Source organism: Coregonus clupeaformis, chromosome 7 (assembly GCF_020615455.1).
Source record: "Coregonus clupeaformis isolate EN_2021a chromosome 7, ASM2061545v1, whole genome shotgun sequence".
Lineage (NCBI taxonomy): Eukaryota > Metazoa > Chordata > Actinopteri > Salmoniformes > Salmonidae > Coregonus > Coregonus clupeaformis.
In genome coordinates this window covers 23580310-23598482 of record NC_059198.1, presented here as the reverse complement: position 1 = coordinate 23598482, position 18173 = coordinate 23580310, and the positions used below count along the sequence as shown (strand labels likewise).

General features: G+C 42.4%; 2 protein-coding genes and 1 long non-coding RNA gene across 4 annotated transcripts; 2 read left to right on the top strand and 1 right to left on the bottom strand.

Moving 5' to 3' along the window:
* Nucleotides 1-1662: 1662 nt before the first annotated feature.
* On the bottom strand, nucleotides 1663-18130 carry mcmdc2 (minichromosome maintenance domain containing 2). Of its 2 annotated transcripts, XM_041880030.1 has the most exons (14): nucleotides 17991-18130; nucleotides 17603-17733; nucleotides 17253-17508; nucleotides 17019-17141; nucleotides 16670-16771; nucleotides 15942-16070; nucleotides 15447-15684; nucleotides 15020-15225; nucleotides 14619-14785; nucleotides 13842-14021; nucleotides 13550-13692; nucleotides 12773-12882; nucleotides 12046-12240; nucleotides 1663-2594 (listed from the first exon to the last, which is right to left on the bottom strand). In XM_041880030.1, the coding sequence occupies exons 1-13, from the start codon at nucleotides 18085-18087 to the stop codon at nucleotides 12071-12073; spliced, it is 2052 nt and encodes a 683-aa protein (XP_041735964.1). In that variant the 5' UTR covers nucleotides 18088-18130; the 3' UTR covers nucleotides 1663-2594; nucleotides 12046-12070. The 2 variants fall into 2 exon arrangements, with proteins under 2 accessions (XP_041735964.1, XP_041735965.1); XM_041880031.1 differs by lacking the exon at nucleotides 1663-2594 and having other exon boundaries at nucleotides 12076-12167.
* LOC121569234 (transcription factor 24-like) lies at nucleotides 2236-3831 on the top strand. Its single transcript, XM_041880032.1, has 2 exons — nucleotides 2236-2688; nucleotides 3193-3831. The coding sequence occupies exons 1-2, from the start codon at nucleotides 2236-2238 to the stop codon at nucleotides 3298-3300; spliced, it is 561 nt and encodes a 186-aa protein (XP_041735966.1). The 3' UTR covers nucleotides 3301-3831.
* On the top strand, nucleotides 7351-11096 carry LOC121569235. Its single transcript, XR_006001342.2, has 6 exons — nucleotides 7351-7467; nucleotides 8877-8930; nucleotides 9182-9234; nucleotides 9459-9687; nucleotides 9948-9998; nucleotides 10198-11096. It is a non-coding gene; the product is annotated as an uncharacterized LOC121569235 (long non-coding RNA).
* Nucleotides 18131-18173: the final 43 nt, after the last annotated feature.

The following is an 18173-nucleotide window of genomic DNA, read 5'->3' as shown; positions in this document are numbered from 1 at the left end:
ATTTGGTTAACGATTTATCTAACTATTTAGCAGCCTTCTGGCTTGGGGGTAGAAGCTGTTCAAGGTCCTGTTGGTTCCAGATGTGCAACCGTACCGCATGCGGTGCCGTAGCAAAGAAAATATTATTTGCGTGATAGCCTAATGCATATTGCCTTCCCTCCCTCATAATGTGGAAATAATCCTCCAACACAACACAACCAACACAACAAATCCTCGCCGAGTGAGGAGTAATATTGTATGCTATTAGTCCCTGTCTAAATATCACTGAGCACGTCTGAATGGGTTTTTAAAGGCATGTCAAAGTATAACCCCTGAAAGATGTGGGGTAATTAGGGAACGAAGCTTACTTAACCCTTTTTGCTTTGCCTCATAATTAGTGGCCCTCCCCGAAGCAATTCTGTTACTCCATCCTTACAAAAACAATGTTTATTAAGAACCGTCTGAGGATATAGCCTATATTATGAATAATTGCAATCATTCATTTGGCGACATCTCCGTTTGTGGACCCTGGAAATCAGTGATTAATTTATGAGTCGCAAGTATTTCCTCATGCAGGCCCATGTTGATTGCATTGTTCAAAGTTTATTTATTAGCCCTAGCTGTTTCATGGAAATCAGACTATTTTGCGACCTGCAACTCAAGGCACCCTGGCAATTAGTCAATTTTGCATATCACCTTACACTCTAGTCATCTTGTCATCATGGTCTGCTGCAACCATTGGCGTCTGCAACATTAGCACAAAAATATTAGGGACTGTTTATTTGGGCAGGTACCTGATATAGCCCCCTTGAAGCCTTTGGAAAGCAAAGCAATGACAGAGCACTTGGGTAGGAATCAGGTATAGGCTAAGTATAATCAGTTGACGACCCATATCAATGTAATAATACAGATGTGCCCTCTTTATTGATGTGACCATAATATGACGAAAATACATGGTTTGCTCAGCTAGAAAAAATGCTGCCTCTGGTGTTGAAAGGGTTCCCTCCTCTCTCCCCTCTGACAGAAACAAGTTGTGAAAGGGAAAGAGCAGAGTCTCTCCCACTGCCAGGGAGTCTTAAGGGCTTATGATTAATTACTCCGCAGTGTAAGAATGGTCAGCTCTTTGGGTATCCAATAGAGGCTCCTGAGAGTTTTACGCACACACTCAGGTGAGCACTTCGCGCATGGACACGGACCACTGCGCACCTTTTTCCGCGGCCGCGCCTCTTTATAAAGATGATCTGTACTTGGAGCGGCAGGGCTACTTTTCTCCACCTCGTATTGGCGCAGCAGTGGAGTCTGTGGTGCACGATACCTCTCTTTGCATTGCCTTGATGTCATTACTCAAGACGGCGTTTCTGGGGAAATTTGAAGGTAAGTTCTTATTTTCATAGACGACATGGCTTGGAATACATTCAAAGTAATATTATTTTCAGAGGGTTATGAGGTGTTTTGATTTCTTGATAACAGCATCACCATCAAGCAGAGTCAGTTATGTAAACATATTTAATGACGGTGATGGAACGTGCACGGTCATCGGTATTATTTACATTAGTCTGCACCACACCAAATAATGATGCAACTGCCATAGAGCTATTTATTATATGTTTCACATTCTAATGTCAAATTGAACTTGGGAAAGCAGCCTTCTTAGGTCAAGGTTAACACACGTGGGTCTCAGTATGATTATTTTTCAAATGCTTTATTGCAATAATGAAGGAACAATAAAATACGATTATACAAATTCATCACAACAATTTAGTAATGTTGTTATGGCATGTTGATTAAGTACATGTTGCCGATATGCGTAATGAATGCATTATATGGGTAATGCAAATTTAAGTTTACCCAATTGGCCTAATTGGATACAAAATGTGTTGCAATACTATTTTACCATTCATCTTTTTCAAAATGCCTGAATATTCAACGGCATGTTTATACACAAGTTCAAAAGGCACACACAGTTCAAGACAAGGATGAGGATTTTATATGCCTGCCTTAATTTATGTTCAGCAACTAACTTGGCCTGTTACAGATCATTTAAATGCATTTGTACACACTTTACGCACACTGGTCAATATACCTACATAAACGTGTACTATTTCTGTAGGCTAATGTAGGCTTATTATAAAATATAAAATACAGATAACTTGTTTTCTTTCAATTACAATCTTGGCGTTTTCAGTTTGTTTAAGTAATAGGCAAGTGAAAATGTACATTCATCAACAAGACATATGTTACCCGTCAGGTTTATAAATGCTCCCTATGGTTGGAAGACAGACGATCCGCATGGATAGTGGAAATGGCCCAGTGACAGTTATGGATGAGAGTCCCACATCCAGCCCCAGCTCCAGCCCCAGTCCTGACATGCTGACCACCGACAGTCGGCGTCCGGAGGCCCTGCAGCACTCTAGGGTGGTCCAGGCGGGTGGCCTCAGTGGCAGAGGGCGGCCGGCAGCAGCCAACGCAGCGCGGGAGAGGAGTCGAGTGCAGACTCTGAGAAGCGCATTCCTGGAGCTACAGAGGACTCTGCCGTCGGTGCCACCAGACACAAAACTGTCCAAGCTCGACGTGTTGATTTTGGCCACCACGTATATTGCCCATCTGACTCGAACCTTGCAAGAGGAGGGGATGGAGGAGGGAGAGAGCAACAGACAAACAGAGGCCTTACACTCGCTGAAAGGTGAAGGTTACCTGCACCCTGTGAAAGTAAGTAGGCCCAATACATTTAGACTTTGAATTGATATCGAAATTCCATTTGAAACTAACCTGACAAAGTGTGTGATAATTGTGTGTCAGCTCTATTCCATATACCACGTGATAGAATAAAAAAAAACACGATAATAAAAAAAATAGTTTGCTAATAATAATCAATCATGCAGGCATAAAATGCATTTAGCCATCATCGCACAACTTTTTATATTACACAGATCTTTAAAACGAGTAGGCTTCCTATTATGCTTAATTAGTAAAATGATATAGAGAGGAATGGTTATTATTGGTAATTGAAAGCACCAATTTGCACCATAAATTGTGTTCAATTAAATATTTAAATGTATTTCTTACTTCATTTATGTGTGTTCAACTGAAGAATGACTTAAAATAAACTGTTAGCAACATTTTTGTTTCTTCATTTGTTAATTATATTTTCAGTTGCATTGAAATCAGTTAACTGCACTCGCGAAATAATTTGTTCTATTTTTATCTCAACAGAAGTGGCCAATGCGATCCAGGTTATACGTCGGCGCCAGCGGTCAGTTTCTGAACAATTCAAAACAGACAGAAAATCAAGGCGCATCATCGTCGACCTCGCAGACATAACGCTATCCACTGCATACGGGACTTCTCATTTAGACGACCATTAATTAGTAAGACTCTTTCAGCTAAATCCACCCATGAGGACTTTTGAAATGGACAGCAGATTCGTCGTCTGACAGTGCTTTTTATTTATCAAACAACTGAGGTATCTCCTTTTGACTTCAGTATTTTCATGTAAAGGAGACAGTCACGACTCTTTCAATAGTAGGAACACATTGTAAATTAATATATTATGTGGTTATGTATATAAAATCTGAGAAAGCTCTTATTTTGGCCATGCTTTGTTTCTGCTCCGCTTTCTGCTGTTCTGTGTCTGTTGGAGGGATTAATGTATGTATACTTTTTAGCAATCCCGTGTGTTGCGTAATGAACATTTACACTAAATGCATGTGTGAATAACTTAACATCTGTCATGTGAAGGGGTTGTCAGAATCTCAACAATGGTAGGAGCCTCTTCATTTTCTCTTCGTTTTTTACATAAATAGTTGTAAATGTGTTTGTGGATAATGACTTGAGAAATAAAAATAAGACATGTCTCCCACTCCATCGGTTGTAAATACGTTTACTGAGATTTACTAGTCTAAGTAGCCTAAATTAACATGTTCTGTCATTGAAGACAGACTTTATCTCTTAAAAATCAAGAGGGATTCCATTTTATTATTTGCCTAAAAAGGGAATTATGAGTTGACATTCTTGGAAATATGCACTTTTTTTTTTGCATGTATGTGCAGTCAGATAAATATATTAGTTAAATATAGTTCACATAATAGTCTGTCTAGGAAGGTGTATTGATAATCATACATTGGTGGGTTTTATTAGGCCTATTATATATTTTACACAAATGCACAATTTTGCAACCACAACAAACTCCTCATTACAATAAATGTTCATGCATTTCAAGGCACATATTGTGGAATGTATTATAGGCCCTAAGCCTATTCAAAATGGTAGTGACTCTTTCAGTGTGGTTTATTGTGTGTCTAGATGCCGCGTTCAAAACAACTGGGAACTCGGAACTGGGAACTCGGAAATCTCCGACTTTTGACTTCAGTGAGTTCAAAACAACTGGGAACTCGGAAAAAAAACGAGCTCCGACTGGGAAAAATCAATTTGAACGTCATTCAACTCGGAATTCCAACTCGGGAAGTCGGGCCTCTTCTAGAGCTCCGACTTTCCGAACTGAAGATCACTGAAGTCATGATTTTACCTCCCAGTTGTTTTGAACTCGGCAAGAGGCCACTTCTATTAAAGGGATAGTTCGGGATTTTGGCAATTAATAAAAAATAAAATGTATCTACTTCCCCAGAGTCAGATTAACTGGATATAATTGTTATATCTCTGTGTTCAGTTTGAAGTAAGTTGCCAACTACCGTTAGCACAATTGCTAACTAGCGTTAGCGCAATGACTGGAAGTCTATGGGAACAGCTAGCAAGGGGAAATCGATAAAGGGCCTTATTGCCAACATCCCGAACTATCCCTTTAAACTATAGCCTAACTTTTGAGATAATTCTGGCATTATGAAGTTGAAATCGAACTGACAGAGATCAACTTAGAAAGTGCACTTTTATGTAGGCTACTCAGACACTGTTACACTGCTGAAATGTGCAAATTGGAGACTTAGCATAATATTCAAAAGAAAAACTGATAGTAATTTGTATTTCCATGTTTTTTTATACACAATCAGTGGCCAGTCTATTAGGTACACCCATCTATACTGAACAAAAATATAAAAGCAACATGTAAAGTGTTGGTCCCATGTTTCATGAGCTGAAATAAAAGATCCCAGAACATTTCCATACGCACAAAAAGTTTATTTCTCTCAAATTTTGTGCACAAATTTGTTTACATCCCTGTTAGTGAGCATTTCTCCTTTGCCAAAATAATCCATCCACCTGACAGGTGTGGTATATCAAGAAGCTGATTAAACAGCATGATCATTACACGGGTGCACCTTGTGCTGGGGACAATAAAAGGCCACTCTAAAATGTGCAGTTTTGTCACACAACACAAAGCCCAGATGTCTCAAGTTTTGAGGGAGCGTGCAATTGGCATGCAGACTGCAGGAATGTCCACCAGAGCTGTTGCCAGATAATTTAATATTCATTTCTCTACCATAAGCCACCTCCAACGTCGTTTTAGAGAATTTGGCAGTACGTACAACCACAGACCACGTGTAACCACGCCAGCCCAGGACCTCCACATCCGGCTTCTTCACCTGCAGGATCGTCTGAGACCAGCCACCCGGACAGCTGATGAAACTGAGGAGTATTTCTGTCTGTAATAAAGCCCTTTTGTGGGGAAAAATTAATTCTGATTGGCTGGGCCTGGCTCCTCAGTGGGTGGGCCTGGCTCCTAAATTGGTGGGCCTATGCCCTTCCAGGCCACCCATGGCTGCACCCCTGCCCAGTCATGTGAAATCCATAGATTAGGGCCTAATTAATTTATTTCAATTGACTGATTTCAAGTTTCAAGTTTTAATGTCACATGCACAAGTAAAGTGAAATGCCTTTCCTGCAAACTCAAAACCCAACAATGCAATAATCAGTAACAATGTAATACTAGAAAAAAACACAAGATGAACTGTAACTCAGTAAAATCATTGAAATTGTTGCATGTTGCATTTATATTTTTGTTCAGGATAGTACCAGGTTGGACCCCCTTTGCCTCCAGAACAGCCTGAATTCTTCAGGGGAATGGATTCTACAAGGTGTCGGAAACGTTCAAACGTTTGGTATCAAGGTACAATTGATACAATTTGCTACAATTGGTATCATGGGACCTAACGTGTGCCAGGAAAACATCCCCCACACCATTACACCACCGCCACCAGCCTGTACTGTTGACACTAGGCAGGATGGGGCCATGGACTCATGCTGCTTACTCCAAATCCTAACTCTGCCATCAGCATGACGCAATAGGAACCGGGATTCGTCGGACTAGGCAATGTTTTTCCATTCCTCAATTGTCCAGTGTTGGTGATCGCGTGCCCACTGGAGCCGCTTCTTCTTGTTTTTAGCTGATAGGAGTGGAACCCGGTGTGGTTGTCTGCTGCAATAGCCCTCCGTGACAAGGACCGATGAGTTGTGCGTTCCGAGATGCCGTTCTGCACACCACTGTTGTATTGCGCCGTTATTTGCCTGTTTGTGGCCCGCCTGTTAGCTGGCATGATTCTTGCCATTCTCCTTTGACATCTCTCATCAACGAGCTGTTTTAGCCCACAGGACTTCCGCTGACTGGATGTTTTTTGTTTGTCGCACCATTCTCGGTAAACCTTGACATTGTCGTGTATGAAAAGCCCAGGGGGCCGTCCATTTCTGAGATACTGGAACCGGCGCGCCTGGCACCAACAATCATACCACGCTCAAAGTCGCTTAGGTCACTTGTTTTGCCCATTCTAACGTTTAATCGAAACAGTAACTGAATACCTCGATGCCTGTCTGCCTGCTTTATATAGCAAGCCACAGCCCTGTGACTCACTGTCTGTAGGAACAAACCATTTTCGTGAACGGGGTGGTGTATCTAATAAACTGTCTACTGAGTGTATATTTCCACACTAAGATGATAATGCCCTTTTAGTGTAAGAGCTGTTTGAAAAGACTGCCTGAAATTTCAGCCTGTTTTGGTGGGATGGAGTTTTGGCCTGCCTGGTGACAGTTAATAGACCAATAAGAAAGAGAGTTCCAAACCTCTCTGCCAATAACATCTAGTTTTCACCTTTCCCCTCCCCACTCAGACCACTCCCAGAGAGTAGTAGAACAATTATTGCTTGAGAAATTGATCTTTGCTAAGGCATATTTTTGAAAATGTTAATTGAAAACAATCACATTAAGGTACTTAATTGTTACCCAGAAATGATTTGGTATTGAGATCAAAACGGCTGCATTGGACCTTTAATTCACATGCGAAATTGCCAAAACACAGATTCATTTAAAACACCGTTTTCAAAAGTTAGCTGTCTCATAATAATATATGAAACCGTGTAGTGTGTTTTTGGTAGTTGCCTGCGTGATGTGTGCTCAGACTGCGCATGTCAATAAAGATGAAGCAGGAAGTCTTATCTTTCTTTCTGGAAGAAGAACGAAGGAGGACGCATGGAGCTTGAATGCGCTCACACCAAGATTATTTTTTAAATGAGCAATAACTTGTTGAATTCCCCGTTCATTCAACAGGTAGGTGGCTAATAACATTAGGCAGTCAGCTTTATTTAATAATAATGCAATTCGGTGTTTTAGCTAGCTATATAAAATACCAGGAACTGCCAGAACACTAGCTAGCCTGGTAGCTAACCTGAACACCAATGTAATGTTACCTCCGTCAAAATAAGGATTTTACCTGCCCTTAAAAATGGATTCTAAATAATTTTGTTTACTAAAGTAGTTTTCTGTAAGATATTGGAAACGTCCCGTTTCAATGAGCAAGGATACAATTGTATTCACTAGGTTAGTAAGCAAACAGTTTGCTTGCTACTGCGCTCGAGGGCCACGAATCCATGCCACTGACCACGTGAGTTGGCAGACTTGCCTCTCCATAATGTAGCTAGTGTTAGGGTAAGCGAGACAGACTGGTAATGTATGGATATTGTCTGTAAAAGGGTGCAGCTCATTATTTCATTTCTTTAATAATCATTAACTTAGTTTGCAAATTAACCACTGATTTCCCCATGTTTATGCTCAAATTGGTGCAGACATTTGATGCACTTGTGTCGGTGTATGTGGGCTGTTGGCAATCACAATATATTATGGATCATTTTACCAAAATAAGTTAACGTTTTAAACTAATTTTGAAACCTACTATCATGTCTGGTCATGTGAATAGAATGGGCCCATGGTCAAGAAGAAATCATGACTCATCGAACGGTGTATTTGGGCCTAAACGTCCCAGCAGTATTGTAATAAATCATACTGTCAGCTGCTTGTCCCAGATCCGATGATATATGGCCCCTTTGTCATTTCGGCCCATATTGTTAGTAAGGTTACTGCACACTAGCTCTGGTCACGGATCAAATGATACCATGGTGGTCGGGTAATTGTCTTCGCAATGACTTCATTGGGGAATCTCGACTTTGGACTTCTCCAAAAGGAGTAAAGGTCGTGACCTGCTGTTGAACCTTCCTTGGAAAGGCTGTAGTGTGGGCTTGCATTGTGCAGTGCTCCCAAGCTGTGTTACATGTGCCCCCTGACCCTAAGTTCATTAGTCATCTTAGCTGTCTCGTTGAGTTTTAGGTGCATTGGCTATTCCTTCAGTACAGCTTATCCATGCAAGATGAAAATCAATAGCGCCACACCGGCTAAAGGGCAATTACTTGGGAGTACTATTTTTGGACGTCAGACTTTTTCAAAGTGCAGAATGCTTCCCATAGATCTGAAAATGTGGCTCTTCAATATCTTGGAATATATGCGTAGAAGATTTGCGTGTTATGACTAGGCCTATCTGAATCCCAGAATTAGCTGAACCTTGAATTTGGCCAACTCGACAGCTGTGTAAGCTGTGACTTGTGACGAAATCTAGTTAAGCGTTTCAAATATACAGCAGCAGGAATTTCACTTTAGGTTTAATGGAATTTGTGTTTCTCTTATAGCTTTCATGGACTTGAAGGAGATTGAAGGTTCCAGACGTCCTTTGTTGTACTGAGGTGAGTCGTCCATTATTAAACCCGCAAGGGTTTTTTAAAGGCCCTAGAATTTGCTATGCTTGTCTGATCTGACAATACTGGAGTTGTGATGAGTTATCATGTTTGCCGTTTACCCATCTGACTAAATTGGGTTGCTGAGACTGTGACTAACTGAACTACCAGTATAATCACAATTGACCATACCACAACTGTCAGTCAAATTTGATTTATTCTTGTTGCAAAGTTCATTTTCAGTTTTCTTTTTCTCACAGGTTTAATGTTTTTTGGGGATAGATAGTGCTGGCTATGCCGCTAGTGTACTGAGGTGAGTTAATTCCTAACTATAAGCTGTGCTCTGCTAGTCGGTGCTTCTGCTGGTATTGTGATGACTTCACACATTTGCCGTTTACCCATCTGACTAAATTGGGGTGTTGAGACTGTGACTAACTGAACCACCAGCATTATTCTAACTAAAGAATACCATTTCAACCCACAACCTCTCGATTGGAGACCAATGATCATCAGTATAATAATGTTTTTATCCCACAGATCTGATTGGCTGGCAGGGTACTGAAGATGCTATAAAAGATCTACATCAGGGGTGTCACTCATTCCATGGTGGGCCTAGTGTCTGCGGGTTTTGCCTTTTCAATTGAGGCCTAGACAACCAGGTGATGGGAGTTACCTTAATTCATGGAGTATAAGGGAGGAGCGAAAACCCGCAGACACTCGGCCCTCCGTGGAATGAGTTTGACATGTGATCTACGTCTTGTTTTTGGTGAGTTAGGCCTACACATTCTCATTTCCACAGGCATTAACCAACTAGTATACAACCAGCCCACTTGAGTGGCCTGTTTGAAATCTGTTTTCCCTTTTGTTAATGTTGCTACTGGAGTTGTGATGAGTAATCATTTTGCCGTTTACCCATCAGACCATTATTGGGGTGCTGAGAATGTGACTAACTGAACTACCAGTATTCTGAGATGTATTTTACATCACATCAAATGATCATTTTAACAAGTTTCTGTTCTTTCATAGAGTTAATGGGCCAGGATGGGGATTGAAGACTGATGTAAATCTTGCCATGTGGTGAGTTTTTTTTACATTTTTGATTGGCATAAGTGCATGAAACTGGAGTTGTGATGAGTTCTACATTTTGCCGTTTACCCATCAGACTAAATTGGGGTGCTGAGAATGTGACTTCCTGAACTACAGTATAATTGCCTGCATATTTTGCCGAACTACAATCAAATGATAGTCATGCTAATAGACTGTTCTTCTCTCCTAGATTGGCTTGTTGATCCAGTACGTGGAGTATGAAGACTTAAATCTCAACCCTATGGTGAGTGTCTCCGAGGGCTGAAAGTAGCCAATTGTTTTCCTTCAGTAGTCTTCTGCTGGAGTTGTGATGACTTCTCACTTTTGCCGTTTACCCATCTGACTAAATTGGGGTGCTGAGACTGACTAACTGAACTGCCAATATTAGCATTGATCATTATAGGTAGACACTGAGATATTGTATAGATGGTGGGTCAATTTCCACAACTAACTGTTGAAGCGTGAGCATCTCGCTTAGCTCAATATCTGCGGTGCTCCTTGTGGCAGCGGCATTTTGCAGAGTCTACCTTCAATCATTAAACTTGCAATCCATGACTAAGGTTTGAGACTTATGTTATTTCATCATGCAGGATTGTTGGACCTGCAGTAGGGGAGTTTTTTTTCTCTCCTGGTTTGTGAGGTGTTGACTAAGCTTTTTCTACCCATGTTCAGTAATTTTTACTGGAATTCTGATGCCTTTTTTGACATTTCTGCTGATTTTACACTGCTGAAAAGCCATTAATCTGAATTACCAGCGTTATAACTAAACCCACGATGGTAGAAAGTTAAGTAATATCTCATTAGACTTAATCATTACACTATCAATGAAGAAACTGGTAATTTTACTTATTTTTGGCGAGTTTAACTGATTTCTTCTATTCATTGACACAATTCAAGGTTTGGAAGGCGAATGTGACCCTTGAGACCTAAACTATCACCCTATTTTCACTTGCCTGTCCAAAAAAGCACAACCGTGGTCTCAATGAGACTCCCCTGCCTAAATTTAAGGTTAAATGTATTTTTAATCTGATTTTATTCTGCCCTGTTATGTGTTCAAAGTTATGAAATAAAATATTATTTTGTGCTACACTAATCGCAATCTTTTTTCTGCCTATGTTGAATTACTGTATCAAATGAATGACTAAGTCGCTTTGGATAAAAGCGTCTGCTAAATGGCTTATTATTATAAATGACATTTCATGAACTATACAACAAAAATATGAATGCAATGATTTTACTGAGTTACAGTTCATATAAGGAAATATGTCAATTGAAATAAATAAATTGTGCCCTAATCTATGGATTTCACTTGACTGGGCAGGGGTGCAGCCATGGGTTGGCCTGGGAGGGAATAGGCCCACCCACTGGGGAGCCAGGCCCAGCCAGTCAGAATGAGTTCATCGCCACAAAAGGGCTTTATTACAGACACTACTCAGTTTCATCAGCTGTCTGGGTGGCTAATCTCAGACGATCCCGCAGGTGAAGAAGCCGGCTGTGGAGGTCCTGGGCTGGCGTGGTTACACGTGGTCTGCGGTTGTGAGGCCGTACTACCAAATTCTATAAAATGACAGGTGGTGTATGGTAGAGAAATGAACATGCAACAGCTCTGGTGGACGTTCCTGCAGTCAGCATGCTAATTGCACACTACCTCAACTTGAGACATATGTGGCATTGTGTTGTGACAACTACACATTTTAGTGTGTTTTCATTTTGTATTATCCCCAGCACAAGGTGCACCTGTGTAATGATCATGCTGTTTAATATGCCACACCTGTCAGTTGGATGGATTATCTTGGCAAAGGAGAAATGCTCACTAACAGGGATGTAAACAAATTTGTGCACAAAATGTGAAGCTGTTGTGCGTATGGAACATTTATCAGCTCATGAAACATGGGACCAACACTTTACATGTTGCATTTATATTTTTGTACTCAGTAGCTCAAATTTCACCATTTAAATTCTATTGGATACCTAAACTATATTTTTACCCAAAATAAAACAAGCTTTGCACTAACCCATACATAGAATAGAAACATACCGATATCCTTTACTTAGCTGTGGTCCTATTCCTCCTCAGTGATGTAGCTGGTGGCCCCGGGTGCGTAGGCGTAGACAAAGTGCATGATGCTCTGGTGAAGCTGCTCCAGGATCAGGTCTCGCCTGTGGAGAGCTTCCAGGTCACACAGGTCACAGGGAAACGCTGCGTCGGGTGGGATAATGAGCGCTGAGGCTCCTGTACGTAGAGGGAGCAGTCCCCAGACCAACTATCAGGGTAAATGTAGACTACAGTCCACACTGACTGCTATTACTAGAGCAAAGACGATCATAGCCAGGATACACTCTTGCCTATAGCTATTACTAGAGATGACCCCTGTAGAGACCATCCCCTGACAAGGTTGGATTCTCCAGTCTCTACTCTCACTGTGACAGATGTAATTAGAGCAAGACCTAGGCATGGCTGCAGGAAGATTTACCCCGCTCTGCTGACGTATTTTTCTCTGCTTATACAGGAGTAATAAAGACCTAGTGCACTTTTTTTTTGTATTTGGACCTAGGGGTTTGGCACTGTAGTCCCCAGACAAACCCTCTGGATACAAGGTTGGACTGCGACAGTATAACTAGAAATGGTGCAGAGTCTGGAGGGGTTTGTTCTTGTACTGTCAGTTATCCAGGCTGTGTGAAGGTAGTGGTGATTTCAACATGGCAGCAAATGAGATCTATGAGTTTGGCTGCTGACGTAGCCTCCGGTCCTGTGAGTGTCCTACCGTGTCTGAGAGTGATGGCGTTTTCACACAGCAACACAGCGATCACTGCATCCTCCTCCAGCACTGTGCTCCTCAGACACAGCTTACTGTGGGCCTCAGCCAGGGAGATCCTTGAAGAAACACGCCAATAAAGACAATTATACTGTCTCCATAGGGACATTTTGTAGAAGTAAACAAATATTGTTATTGATTCTGTTGCCCAAAGCTAACAAAAAGAGCTGAGCAGAATTTACTGTGATAAATGGTACATTAACTGGCAATGCACAATAACCACAAAATAAACATTAAGAATGATACTATGCAAAGAAATACACATTGTGTGGGAACAGGCTTTCAGATCTGGAAAAACCTGCCTCTGTTAGTTCTGAATGATTAGTCTTTTTTAAATATTTTTTATATATTGTGCTCCTGATGAAATTGGGTTTATTTTTACTGTGCACTTTCACACAATCTGACACCACTGAAAAGATTTTCCAAACTAGATGAAAAATAGTATTTTGAGACAGGCACCCATTAATAGGTTCTGTAAATGAATGATTGAGCTCCACCTTGTGGAGAAATATGACATTACAGAGAACACTGCTAAAGCACAAGATGCTGCAGGTGCCCTGAGAATTTGAAGGCCCTTTTTTATTTTATGCATTGTTAACATCAGGGATTTGACAAATGCCCAAGTTAAACACTACAATAAGTAAAAGGGTGATTTGTGCATAAATATGAAACATGGTAAGATTTAAATGAATAACCCTCAGCATGCGATCAGTGGTATGCCCTTACAGTAGCTTGATGGAGGCCACTGACACCTTTGCACCATGGCCCGAGTCTGAGCGGACCCTTCTGCTGGCCATGTAATAGCCATGGATCATCATCTCTGCCCCAGGGCTCAGCTCTGTCTGGATCCCTTGGGCGTGGGCCAGGAACTGGGTGAAGGAAAAGAGCACAATGTTAAGTCAAAATGTAGTCTGTCAAAAAGCACTAAGAGTTTGCAGATGTATTTTATGTGTGCCATATATTACATGAAAAGGTGAAAATCAGCCTTACATGGTGTGTACAGTATTGTGTGGTTTACCTCCTGGTAGTCCTGTGTGGTAAACTGTATGCAGGATGGGTAGAGGGGCTCTCCGGGCTGCACTGCCTGCCTGAGGGTGTGTACCGTCTGGGCTAGCAGGGCCTGCTCTCCCCCTGCCTCCCGACAAAGGATCACCAGACCAAAGGCCTCAGCAAGCTGGGCAGGGACCGGGCCCATGTCCTACACACACAATGGATAACATATTTTTATGTGGCTGGTAGCTAATTTTGTAAAAATAATTTGACCTACTACCTTAACATGGAAGTACTGTATTTATCAGTACTATATTTACCATTAATATATTTACCAGTACTATATTTAACAGTACAATATTTACCAGTACTATATTTACCACTAAAGTACTACATTAGTACTACAGTTTCTTGTGCATCCTGAATTGGCACTGAGGCCAAAGTGGAGGGGAACCTGAAGGCGTTGTCTATTCTCAAGGGCTGGGTTTGTTTGGGCGGCAGCCTGTTCCCTGAGTGGAAGCAATTAACTACTTATTCTGAAGATAATAAATTGTCTCCCCTTCCGGCTGGCTCTGAGAGATTTGACATTTCTGGAACACATTATCTCTGCCAGTGCTGAGTGCTATTGGCATTGTGTGGTAGGAGAAAAGGCTTCAAACTGCTCACATGGAATAGATTTGTTGCAGAATCACCATATCAGACAACAACCCAATGGGGACACATCAGAGGCACTCACATTTATCAAGTGCAGTAGTCCAATAAATTTGAATCGTAATGTAAATTAAACAACACAGTGAAAGCCCACCACTGTTCCTAGCACTATACTGTCATTCCTGGTGGTCTTCTTTGAGGGGGCTGTGGAGTCTGCCAGGGCCCAGAAGCTGCACTGGACAGGGAAGGAGATCTGCTGGTCAGCATCCTCTCCATACTTCTTCCCTGGGATGATCACAGACACTGTCCGACTTTCCAGAACTGGGTGGGGAGGGAGAGCGGTCAAAGGTGAACTAACTGTTGGGGGTGGATAGAAGGCAAAGGCCCAGTGTGAAACCAATCCCTTGGTTTATACACTCAAATAACCTACTCTATACTTTGTGTATCATAGGAGGTGCCATAATGTTTCTTCATTGTTTCATAGCTTTGACAAGACAACACATTAGCTACAGCCCTAGGCTGGCCCTAGGCTACAAGGTAAGCAGGGCTCTGTACCTGACTGAAGGGCGTCCATCTTGTCCTTCCTGTGGTGGCCCAGGTCCCCGAGCATGCAGACGCCTCCGGTGGCCAGCAGGGCGGAGCCAGCGTGGATGTTAGCCGTGCCCGCTCCGTGATCATCACGGGAAAGAGAGGCAAACATCTCCCCTGTCGCAGGGTGTCTCACCCCACGGCCAGCCAGTCCCAGGCTGTACGTCATCAGCCTAAGACAGGGGGTAACGGAGGCTGGCTCTCTCAACTATCCATTTATGCTGTTGACTTGAATATGGGCATAGTACAATTTTATTGCAGTGATGTTATTGTTTTGGTAATTTGGTCAGTGTATTGTGCTTCCTAAGAACTTGGTTGATTGATTGACTGATTCAAAGATTGATTCATTGACTGTCTGACTGAAGGATTATAATGTAGGACTATAATGTAGGACCTGTCCAGTATGAGTGTGTCAGTAGTCAGGGCTAGCAGGTCCAGGCAGTGCAGTGAGTCTGGGTTGTCCCCCCGGCCCTGGACCAGGCTGAGCAGCAGGCCCAGCTTCAGAGTGCTGTACAGGCCCGGGGGAACCACTGCGGAGCCAAACGAGTTAGCCACGATGGCAGAGAACCTCCAGGGGGAACAGGCTGTGGCCGTCAACAGGGCCTGGAAGTTAGAGCTGATGGTGCCAGTGTCTGGGGGTGTGGTTGGAGGAAAAGAAGAGGGGTGGAGTGAATCTACTGGAGTGTGAGGTGTTATTATTGCACATACTGTGTTCTGTTATAAGCAAGTCAGAGGTCACAGTCCTCACACACAAGGACACACATCCACGCACATGCATGTTCCCTTTGAATGGCTTTCTCAGAGAAGCTGAAAACCAGACCTATGGATTATGAATAGGATTTAATGTAAGCTGATCTATACCATTGTAAGCATGCATATAGGTCCTTACATTCAGGCTCCCACGGTTTAACGCTATTGGCCTCCACACTCCAGGTGACGTTGGGCCACTGGTGGACATGGGCCGGTATGCCCAGCACCCTGTACAGACGTCCAATCCTCATGGAGTTACACAGCTCATCTACAACGTTGTGAGGGAAACAAAACCATAACACTCAGAGGGGTTGTCCAGTTCTGTCCTGCAGTCTCCTAATTATTTGAGGAACATGCAAGGCACCTACACACCCCTGCCAAGCACAACACAGGAACCAGGCCCTTGGAACAAAGATCTCACTGTGTGTGCGTTGTGCGATTCAACTAATGAGTGTTCCTTACACTTATTAACATATATGTTTAGTAACGTGAGCCCGCTGTGTTGAATTCCTCCAGAAGACTAGGTCAACAGAATATGCTAATACTGGCACTGAGAATCACTGCTCTCTCAGGGGTAATGGCTGGACAATGTTATTGGAGGGCACAGGAACACCTAATATCTCACCCAGGGGCACTACTGCGTGGCTGGCTACTCAAACCTCTGTTTACTTGAACTCTCCCCCACAGGATTTTGGCTCCAAAATTACGTTTGTCATCGAAAAGGAATAGAAAATTCATAACAAACTTCTAACAATTACTTTTCTAAGGAGATATCGAAGTCACATCTATTAAAAACGAAATCATGACTTGCATTATGTGAACATTACAAAACGTTTGGGCAAAATTATCATTATTATGTGAGCTTACCTCTGAGAAACAGGGTAACAGACTGGTACCTGAGGGCGCTGGGAGGATGGACTTTCAGGACATCCAGTGCTTTGACATGGATCAGCTCTACAAGCTGCTTGTCTGTTTCAAAACCATATTATGCTTACATTAACATTTACATTACAAAGGTCAGTCATTTAGCAGAAACTCTTATCCAGAGCGACTTACAGTTAGTGCATCCATCTTAAGGTGAGACAATCACATTCAAGTAAATGTTTCCTCAATAAAGTAGCTATCAGCAAAGTCAGTGCTAGTAAGAAGTGACGAGCTACATGTAAGCATGACACGTGAGGCTACTTCTTCAAGTATCATTTAGGGACATTCTCACCCCCCAGCACCCGGAACTTGATATCCTCTTTGAGGTGAGAGGAGCAGAGCAGGCAGCTGAAGTCACTCCTCACTGTGGCTGACTCAGTGGCTCCGGGTGCGTGCACTCTGATGTGATGGAACCCTGAGGATAACATCATATTACAGAATTTTAAATTGTTTTGTAAATGGCATTACCGTAATGTTATGAAAACAGAAATAGCGTGGCACCCAGGTTACTTGTAATCAGGCCTACCTGTTGAGCAGGGGCAGTCTGACTCAGAACAGAGAAACCTGGCTCCCTGTGTGTACTTCGTGACCCTCGTCATCGCGATGACCAGGCCCTCCATGGCAACGGGCCTCATGGGGCCATAACCACAGGGAAACTCACAGAGATCCATGGTGTACTCAGGGAACGGAGGCAGGTGTGTAAACCTCAGGATCACATTCACCTGACTTTCTGTGTGTATTTTCTCAATGAGGGAGAGTGTCTTTATTGACAGAAAACAAACCTGAAAGAGGAGTGACAAAAAACATAAATACTGGTATGTTCCAAATTCAAGGTTTGAATCAGGGGTAATGTAATGGGAGATGTTTTGGACTTACAGATTGAAATAGTGATGTAGCTTTGAGGGGGTCATGGAGCACACAGTCACCCAATCTAGGATCCAGTTCTATTATGTCTGAAGGGTTAACACTGATACAGAACCGATACACAGCCTCATTTCGCTGGATATCTGAAGGAAATAGGAACTTGGGTGACATTAGAGTTGACTTTATAATAGCTAAATCAATCAATTAACATATAATCATCAGTTATTTAACAGCTTACTGTCATCTATGAAGGACTGCGTTTCACATGTCACCACATCCCCGAGTGGGTACAGGGTTGCCTAGGTTACCCCGTCCTCAGGAGTCACACACAATCCCATTAGCTAGCTAACACTGATCGAAAGCGCTCTCTAGCTAGCCTACCACCGCCCCTAAAACTTACCGTTGAATGGTTTGCAGTCTTCGGTAAGTTTAAGAAGAGCTCCACTTCTGTCTAGAAAATACAAAACTGACTCTTTCAGTAAGAAAACTTCCTCCATTTTCTGTTACCGACTGACTAGCTAGCTAAAGCTTTGGCTGAAGAGAGAGTCACACCGTCAAGCTAGCACGCGACCTGAACATTCGA